Source organism: Callorhinchus milii, unplaced genomic scaffold (assembly GCF_018977255.1).
Source record: "Callorhinchus milii isolate IMCB2004 unplaced genomic scaffold, IMCB_Cmil_1.0 Scaffold5, whole genome shotgun sequence".
In the NCBI taxonomy this organism is placed as follows: Eukaryota; Metazoa; Chordata; class Chondrichthyes; order Chimaeriformes; family Callorhinchidae; genus Callorhinchus; species Callorhinchus milii.
Window position 1 is genome coordinate 52,974,480 of NW_024704746.1, and position 10,400 is coordinate 52,984,879.

General features: G+C 45.6%; 1 protein-coding gene across 1 annotated transcript in view; it reads left to right on the forward strand.

The window, feature by feature from the left end:
• Positions 1-8,014, forward strand: part of LOC103186247 (dedicator of cytokinesis protein 4) — a 224,151-nt gene extending 216,137 nt beyond the window's left edge. Inside the window, exon 55 of the mRNA XM_042335438.1 lies at positions 7,480-8,014. Within this exon, the coding sequence (XP_042191372.1) occupies positions 7,480-7,908 (429 nt within the window). The 3' untranslated portion in view covers positions 7,909-8,014. The remainder of the gene's footprint in view (positions 1-7,479) is intronic.
• The last annotated feature ends 2,386 nt before the right edge of the window (positions 8,015-10,400 follow it).

The following is a 10,400-nucleotide window of genomic DNA, read 5'->3' on the forward strand; positions in this document are numbered from 1 at the left end:
TTAATACTGCAAAACAGAGGATGGGGGGAGGAATTGCAACAAAATAGGCAGACCAGCGAGAGAAAGGTGTCTGGGACCTAGATGATGTGGTAATGGTCACAGTAGAGGGGGAGGGGGAAGGTGAGCTGTTATGGCCTGAAATTGTTGAAATCAATATTTAGACCAGAGGGCTTTAAGGTCCCTAGCAGATAAATGAGGTGCTGCTCCTCGAGCTTGCGCTGTGGCTCATTAGAACATCGTAGGAGACCATGGATGGAGAGGTCAGAGTGTGAGTGAGAGTTGAAATGGCAAGAAACCAGAAGCTCAGGGTGATCCATGTCTGTCAAATGGCAATTTGTGTGTGTCAGCCTGGCTCAGTCTAGCGCACTTGCCTTTGAGTCAGAAGGTTCCTCGAATTGGAATCACATAGCCTAAGCTGATGCTCCAATGCAGTGCTGGGGGTGTCGCTTATTGGAGATGCAGACCTTCGAATGAGACGTTAAACTGAGGACCCATCGGTCTGTTCAGGTGGACTTGAAAGATCCCATGGCACTATTTGAAAAGAGAAGGGAGTTTCTCCCTCTCAGTGTCCTGGCCAAAAATCCCCCCAAATAAAGTTGGTTACTCACTTCATGGTTGTTTGCAGGACATGTGCTGGGCCAATAGAAAAATGTGGCCACAATTTTCCGCTGAATCCACAAAATCCAACACTCTGCGCGAAACCTGGCAGGCGAGGTGTGTGAGTGGCCGAGTGCCAGGACAGGTCAGGCCCTTCACTGCTGCAGAGATGGATGGGTGGTTGTTTGGCGCCCTCTTGACCAATAACAATTCAGGGTGGCTTTTCCACTCAATGGCAGGTGACCAATCCTGATTGGTGTTGCCCTCACCCAATGGCGGGCCGGGCACGGGGCAAAACTCAACTAATTCAGAACTCCCACCGCCTGGATTCTCCACACGAAACTCCGTACCCCCATCACACCAATCCTTGCCAGGCTCCACTGGCTCCCAATTACCGAATGGATCAATTTTAAGATCCTTGTTGGATACCCTTTAAAAAAACAGGGACTAATTAACTAGGACTAATGAAAGGGGATCAGGAGGAAGAAAAGCAGGAACAACTGACTAGAGGGTTTTGGGATAGATTGTTTGATTTGTAACTTGGAGCTGAGAATAAAACAGTTTTCTACACATTGACTGTTGAGAACATATCATGGTTTCAGAAGTAAAAGTTAACGGATCTGGAAAAGGGATGATAAAAGAAGACAAAATGAATGTTGGAGAAGCAGAGTCAGATGCTCTGCAAATATATCTACAAGATATCTGCAAATACCACAAACATTGAGGTTAGACGGTAACAAGGTATAATTGACAAAGATTTGAGTGGGATTTCAAAATATTAAGAGTCCTGTAGCTCAGTGGTTAGACCACTTGCCTTGCAAGCGAGAAGACCTGGGTTCAATTCCCAGCAGGGTGAAGTTTCCTTATTCCACATGTCTGATAATAATTCCTCAAGAAAAAAAACACTTAATTGGTCACCTCAATCCACGACTGTTTGTGGGACACTGCTGTGTGCAATTGGCTGCTGCGTTTCGCCGAAATATATAGTGTCAATTCACTTTACAGTCTATTCTGTGGAGAGCTTTGAGACGTCTAGAAGACGTGAAAAGCGCTACATCAAATGCAAGGATTATTATATATTTGTGCTAGCCTCAAATGTGAAGAAATTGCTACAAGTACAGCAGTCGGCTATTTTCTTAAATCTGACAGGAGAAGAAGCAAGTGATTACTTTGCAACTACGGAGAAAAATGTGGATATGCCATTAGATGGAATGATAGAGGTCATGCACGAAAGAGGTTGTGGATATAACAATGTCACAGTGCATAGATACAAATGTAGAACAAGGCAGCAAGGGCCTATGGAATAATTTCATCATTATTGTGTGGTATTATCATCACTAAATAAAACATGTAATTATGGAGCTTTAAGGGAAGAGATGATCAGGGTTGAAAGACAATAAAATATGCAGCAAGCTCTTGAAAGAGGACAGTATAATGCTGCAAAAAGCTCTGCAAGTAGTTGGTATAGAAATAATGTCCAAAGTACACACGATTGATAGAAATGCATAAGAGAAGATGGAAATCAATGAATTAGCTCAAAGAAGAAGCTGGAATGATCCAGATGTGGAATATGTAGTACGGAGGATATACAGGTTTAAAAGGCAAACACATATACAGGAAACGTGAGAAGTGTGGATTAGTGCCTCCTTTTTGGCAATGTTCAGCGTGTTATGTGTGTCATTGGTATGGACATTACACAAGACAAGGCAGAAGTGGACAAAGAGAACCCATAGGAGTTATGGCAGAGAAATCCAGGAGAAAAAGAGTACAGGACGAAACAAAGCTCAAATAAGCCACATAGAACTAGAATAGAGCAAATAAGATCAAGGCAAGATGAAATAAGGGACAATTCTGATACGGAATCTGGAGTGACTGAACAAGAAGAGGAGAATAATATTGACGCAATAAAAATCATGGCATACAGAAAAAGAGAAAAGGGAGTGCATGATATCGCTATGGTGCACAGAAGAAAGGAAACGGTTAAGGTGTAAATTGTACACCGGAGCTCAGGCAAGTGTAATAATAATAATAATCCTTGCATTTGATATAGCACCTTATCAGGTCTTCTGGACATCTCGAAGCGCTTCACAGAGTATACTGTAAAGTGAATTGACTGTATATTTGTGGGCGAAATGCAGCAGCCAATTGCGCACAGCAGTATACCACAAACGGTCGTGGATTGAAGTGACCAATTTATTATTTTTTTTCCCCTTTTCAAATTGTCATTAGAAGAGTATATACAGCTGGGAGAATCCAATAAAGACAAATTTGTAAAGGGAAAAATAGACTATTGGCCTATAACAAAGGAGAAATAGAGAAAGTGGGCAGAGTAGCTATAGAAGTGGAGCACAAAGACAGATCATACAAGATAAAGTTTCACATTATAAAATTAAAAGCCGATACTCTGCTCGGACTGAAAGATAACATTGAAATGGGATTGCTCAAAAGAATTTGGAGTATGGCGACAGAAGACTACAAACAAAAGGAGACGGAAGAAAAAACAGATAAATCATAAAGAGTATGTCTTGACCCACAACAATTGAACAACATAATAGAAATGGAGTGAAACCACAAACTGAACCAAAAATCAAGAAAAATATATAGAAGAACATCATGGGAAATACGCCAAAGAAGGACAGAGGAAGAAAAAGAAGAGCAGAAGGAAGATCTGAGGGTGACAGAAACATTGAGAACCACCAGGTCAGGAAGAGTAGTAAAACCAACACGGAGACAAATTGAACAAGATTAATATACTGAGAAAAAAAATAAGAAGAAACCAAAAAGGGGAAGATGTTGGATACCTATTAAGAAACTGAGGACCAATTAACTAGGACCAATAAAAGGGGATCAGGAGGTAGAAAAGCAGGGAGAACTGACTAGAGGGTTTTTGGTTGGATTGTTTGATTTGCACCTTGGAGCTGAAAATAATTGGAGCTGAGTTTTCTACACATTTAGTGTTGAGAACATAAAAATCCTCTCACTTGTTTTCAAGTCTCTTCATGTCCTCACACCTCCCTACCTATTTGACCTGCTTACCCCCGACTCCCCCTACTGCCTCCGCTAGGCTGGCTCCAGCCTCCTGTTTGTACTTTGTTCCTCCGCTCCACCATCGGTGGCCGTGCCTTCAGCCACTATGCTCTGAAACTCTCTCCCTCAATCCCTCCTCCTTGCCCCTCCCTCCCCACTTTCAAATCCTGCCTAAAGACCTTCCTTTTTGATTGTGCTTAGTCATCTCCTCCTCCCTCTCCCCCTGGCTTGTCAGACTCTGCCACTATCAAGTGCTCCGGGACACTGTTGTTGTTGGAAGAGGCCATTGGGCGGCAGGGAGGTGGGCGAGAGCTCAGGTGGCCGCATCGCTTGCCATGAGGAATTGGTGGGAGCTGCAGTCTGCCTCTATTGATGCGTTTGACTGCACATGTGAGCAACTAGTTGGTGAGGAGAGAACAAGCCAGACAATTACTGTACTAAAAACACACTTCAAGATCATTGGCAAAGAGAATGGGACGAGAGAGGAAGAAAGAGGAGTGGTCTGTTCCCATCCAGCACATTAAACTTTATTATCTGCAAATGGCACTTCATCTCCATAAACGGCATCTCCTCTAGCCCCCCGACCGTCTTGTGCGGCATTCCTCAGGGCTCTGTCCTTGGTCCCCTCCTCTTTAATATCTATATGCTCCCTCTTGGTGACTTCATCCGTAGACTTGGGGTCAACTTCCACATGCACGCGGATGACACCCAACTCTACTTCTCTGACTCCACCCTTGACTCCAGGACCACTGCTGTCCTGAGAATGTCTGTCAGACATCAAGTCCTGGATGAGAGCTAATTTTCTTCAGTTGAACATCAACAAGACCGAGGCTCTCCTGATTGGCTCCCGTCAGCGCCTCCACATCTCAGGCGCTGACAGCATCACCATCCATGGTTGCACACTCCACCTTACTAAGCCAGTCCGGCCTCTCAACTATCCTTTATAGCCCCCCCATCTATGCCATGAGCCGCTCTGCCTTCCCCCACATCCGCAACGTCGCCTGGCTCCGACACTGTCTCACATCGCAGGCCACAGAAACCCTCATACACGCTTTCATTACATCGAGGCTCGACTATGCAAATTCAATGCTTGTCGGCCTCCCCAATTCCTCCCTCCACAGGCTGCACATCATCCAGAACTCTGCAGCCCGTGTCCTCTCCCGCATTAGGCTCCGTGACCCTATCACCCCCATCCTTGCCCAACTTCACTGGATTCCCATCACACAGAGGATACAGTTCAAGATCCTGGTCCTCACATTCAAAGCCCTCCACGGTCTTGCTCATCCATATCTCTGTGACCGCCTAACCCCCTACCATCCTGTTCGCTCCCTTCGTTCAGCGGGCTCCGGCCTGCTTCACGTCCCCCGCCTTGCTCGCCCCACTATTGGTGGGCGTGCCTTCTGCTTCTCCGACATCACCCTCTGCACCATCACCATTCTGTAGTCCCTCTGTCTCGCCCCATCCCTCACCACCTTCAAGACCCATCTCAAGACCCTCCTCTTCGATCGTGCTTTCGATCTCCCTCCTTCCCTCCCTGCCTCTACCCTCCCCCACCTTGACCCCCGGCTCAGATCCGTAACTCTGACTGGCCAGGGGCTTGGGATGTCTTCCTGATGTGAAAGGCTCTTTACAAATGTAATTTTGTTGTTGTTATATTAACTATAAATAGTTACTCAACTGTTTTATTCTTTTGTCGAACTGGCGCTAGTTCGGAGCTTGGTGTGATGGAAGATTGCAGAGAGCCTTTGGGGTACGTTTTGGCCACTTTTTGTTTGCTTTAATGTCTCTGGACACTAGGCACAAAGTGAATGAAAGTGAGATGCTCCTGCTTTCACTCCTCTGCCAGGCTCGGGCCTCACCTCTGGCCTTCCCCAAACAATCATCTAGGTGCAAAAATAATAATAATAATAATAATAATACTTGGATTTGATATAGCGCTTTTCACGTCAGGAGGACGTCCCAAAGCGCTTCACAGAATAGACTGTAAAGTGAATTGACTGTATATTTGTGGGCGAAAGCGGCAGCCAATTGCGCACAGCAATGTCCCACAAGCAGTCGTAGATTGAAAATGACCAATTTGTTATTGTTTGGGGTTTTGGAGGGATTATTATTAGGCGTGTGTAGGTTAGCAGTAAAATGTGCCTCTCAATAGCACCAATCACCTCCTGCAATTTTCTGAAAACTTGTCAAATTCCCCCATAATTTTTAAGCAATATTTTCGCAATTTTCTATTGGCCCTGAACATGAGGCATCAACTGAAGAAGGAAATAAGAGGGGAAAAAGGATTATACGAAAGAAGGTTAGCAGGTAACATTAAAGGGAATCCTAAAATATTTTACAAACATATCAAGAAAAAAAGGTTAGTCAGAGGTAGGGTCGGGCCAATTAAGGACCAAGGGGGGAAATCTTATTGTGGAGGCAGAGGGCATGGCTGATGTACTGAATGAGTACTTTGCATCTGTCTTCACAAAAGAAGTGGATGCACCAAATGCCGCAGTATCGGAGGAGAGGGTAGAGGAAATGCATAGGATAAGTATAAACAGAGAGGAAGTACTGAAAAGGTTGACTGGGCTCAAGGTAGACAAGTCGCCCTGTCCGGACGGGATGCAGCAAGGTTACTATGGGAGGCACGAGTACAAATAGCGGAGGCTTTGGCTACAATTTTTCAATCTTTGTGGGACACAGGGGTGGTGCCAGAGGACTGGAGAGTGGCCAATGTTACTCCCCTGTACAAAAAGGGGCAGAAGGACAAAGCTGGGAACTACAGGCCAGTCAGCCTAACATCAGTAGTGGGGAAACTCCTGGAAACTATAATCCGACTGAATAAATCTTCACTTAGAAGAATATGGGTTAATTAGGGACAGCCAGCAATCTTGTCTAACAAATCTAATAGAATTTTTCGATGAGGTAATGGAGAAAGTGGATGAAGTTGGTGCAGTAGATGTAGTTTATATGGACTTTCAAAAGGCATTTGACAAAGTGCCACATAAAAGACTTGTAAGAAGGTGGAGGCCGATTCAATAACAACTTTTGGAAACGCGGTGGATGGGTATTTGAGGAGGACGGGTTTGCAGAGTTATGGGGAAAGGGCTGGGGAGTGGGATTGACATTATGTTGCTCTTTTCAAAGAGCCGGCACAGACTCAATGGGCTGAATGGCCTCTTTTTGTGCTGTACGATTCTATGATCCTATGATTCTATGAAAAGAAGGTCTTGTCTGCCTGTCCAGGTGGATCCCATGGCACTACTGGAAAAGAGAAGGGAGTGGGGCGAAACCTTGGGCAAGTTTCCTTACTCCACACGCCTAATAATAATCCCTCCAAAACCCAAAACAATAATAAAATTGGTCATTTTCAATCTACGACTGTTTGTGGGACATTGCTGTGCGCAATTGGCTGCCGCGTTCGCCCACAAATATACAGTCAATTCACTTTACAGTGTGTACTGTAAAGCGCTTTGGGACGTCCTCCCGACGTGAAAAGCGCTATATCAAATGCAAGGATTATTATTATTATTATTATTCTGTTTATCTGGGAGTAAATGGAAACTCGGTGTTAGTCTATTGGCGAATCGCTTTCTGGGGCTAAAAAAATGTGGTCACTCAATTTACGACTGTTTGTGGGACATTACTGTGCACAATTGGCTGCCTCATATTGCCCACAAAATACACAATTAATCTACAATATATTCTGTGAAGCACTTAGAGACTTCTCAACAATGTGATAAGGCATTATATCAAATCCAAGGATTATTATTATAATAATGCAATTTGTTGGTGTAGTTATTGAAATTAAGCTGTACAGAGGTGCTATCTGATGTCTAACCAGTCTTGTTTCCCTTTTTTTTATGGGGACAGAGCTCTGTGCAGTCACTAACTCCTTCTCCCACTGACTACCAGACCTTGGGGCCCGTGTACAACTCGCCTCTGCTATCAGGAAGCAGCAGTAGTGGGATCTCCTCGCTCAGCAGGGGCAGCGTGACTGAAACCACCCTGATGGACGGGCCTATCACCTGCAACCTGATGGGCCCCGAAGAGACGGCCAAAAAGGAGAACGGGATCCTGCCCAGCCTGCCGCCGCGGTACAACGTCTCCGAACACGTGCCCAGCTCGTGCCGGCGCCGAGCCCCGCTACCTCACAGCCTGTCCGTTCCTGCCAGCGCCGATCCCCCTGCCCTCCCTCCCAAACCACACTTGCTGCGCATCCACAGGTCGGAGGGGGAGAGCAGGAAGGACGAACTCCTGGTCAGACCCCGGCCACACCCTCGGAAGGTCTCCCAGCTGTAGGGGCGGCTGAGGCTGAGGCTGAGGTCTTGGAGGTGGTGGGAGGGGGGAGGGTCTTGCGACGCTATTGAGACATGCGTTGTGTTTATAACCCAAATGCTAATTTGACCAAAAGAATCCAGGTGGGCACCTTACTCTTAGAAAGACCATGTTGACCATGTGTATGTACGTACCCATTTCGGCCGTCATTCCACATGCGTGTAGTGGAGCACTGTTGTGTCATATGCAATTGGTCTGATGGGCAAAGCAAAAAAGAAAGCCCCTTAGAGGAGGACTTGCACACACCTACCTGATCCCAGCCATCCTAGTGGGGACAAGAGAAGTTGAACGTCGCCCTGAACGCTGTCGGGGTGCACGCTTTGCAATGTGGAACCTCTGTGAGCACGGATTGCAGAGTTTTTTTTTTTGCTTGTTTTTTTTTCCACGCAGGGCTTTGTTTGTCAAGCTTGACGTGTGCACGGGGCAAGATGACGGGCCAATGCGATCTCCCCTTTTTGGCCCTTGAACGGGTGCTGGTGGTGGGACTCGTCCTTTCATTTGTAGTTTTCTTTGCCTTTCGTTACCTGCATCCAAGCCCCAGCTTTTCACTCTGCTTTAGAGTCCTGTAGTGTAGTGGTTATAGTGCTAACTTCACAAGTGAGAGGACCTGAGTTCAATTCCCATGCGCGGTGAAATCTTAGCCAAGTTTCCTTACTCCACACACCTCTGTTTACCTAGCGGTAAGTAGGAACCCGGTTGCTAGTTGATTGGTGGATTGCTTTCCGGGGGTAATAATCCCTTTTTAAAAAAATGTGATCTCTCAATCCATGACTGTTTGTGAGACGCTGCTGTGCGCAATTGGGAACCTCAGTTCACCTGCAAAATATACAGTCTCAATGACGTGGTAAGGTGCTATATCAAATGCAAGGATTATTATTTTTATTATTATTGTTGATGGTTACAGTCCCAGACGTGCTCGAAAGGCAGTCTAGTATTGCAGGGCTCGGCGATTCCCCTTGTCCACCATTGACATCTGGCCTCCAGAATTCCTTCGCTCTCCGTGGTGGGGGCCAGACCAAGGAAGAATATTGCTCACAGTCTGGAAACAAAACTGGAGCTGGGGTAATTGCTTTGATCCCGTCTCCACACACTGACCTGGATTTCTGGTGAGCTTTGACTCAGTGTGCACTGAGACACACAAAGATATACATGCAACAAAAACTTGCATTTATCAATGCCCTTCACGCAGCTTAGCATCTCGGATAGACCGATATAGAGTGATAACAGCACGGCAATGGGCCACTCGGCCCAGCAAGTACGTGCCGGAGTTTGTACTCCACACAAATCCTCCTATTACCCTCACGTATACCCTACTGTTCCCTTCTCCTTCATGTCTGCATCACGTTTCTTCTTAAATTAGTTGAAGGTGAACTGGGAGAGTAGCTGTCCGTCGTACCTTACAGTGTGGTCATTACATCTATATTTGTGCACAATTTGTATCTCCTACAAATACACAGCAATTCCCTGTGCAACACTTTGTGACTTTTGACCAATGATCGATGTCATATCAAATGCAAGGACGATAATTTTTTTTAAAACCGGGAAGTCACAAGAACCCAAGATTGATCTGGATAAAGAAGGTCCTTTGGCCCATCAGACCTCATCCCTCCAGAACACTTACCCTACCACCTACTTCATCACAAATAGTGGTGGTGGGGGGAATGGGGGGTGTTGATCTTCATTTCTATTGTTTCCTGATTTGATGATCTTGCACCTGTTGCAAGTTGTTTCTATGAGTTGTTCAACTCTGAAACTCTGCCTCAATCCCTCCTTCTCCATTTGCACCTATAGACCTTCCTCTTTGGCTGTTCCTATGGACATTTTGCCCTCTCTCCTTGGTTCAGCGTCAAACTTCGCTACTGTGCTCCCAGATGATATATAAATGCTATAAATCCCGAAACGCTATATAAGGGTGCTCTATAAATGCAATGTGTTGTTGTAAGCTAGATTTAAGAGAACCAGTTTTGGGTGCTACCTTGGCAACGACACATTATGGTCTATCTCAAGTTAGGGCTCTGGATGTTGTTGTCCTCCCCACAGCCCCCATTGTGCCAAGTTGACTTGTTTCTGAATTGGAAATGGGCCAGCTGTGAGCTGTCTCTTGTCAACCAATGAGACTGATTCACACTTGCACAGCATGCTCTGCTACATTCTGTCAGTGAGGGCAAATGCCAAACTCATGAGACATCTTATTATCATGATAATAATTTTATGATAACATCTTTCACGGCTCACTGAGCTTTCCAGGATTCATTATAAAGTGAAGTGACTGTGTATTTTTTGCGGTCGAATATGGCCGCCAATTTGCGCAAAACTATTGGGAACATCACCAACCTCCTGTGTCCAGAGTCCTGAGTGAACAAAACCTTACAATTGTCTGTGTCCCGTACAGGTGGAGTTCTGTAGCGTATTGATTAGAGCACTTGCCTCGCAAGCAAGAGTACCCAGGTCCAATT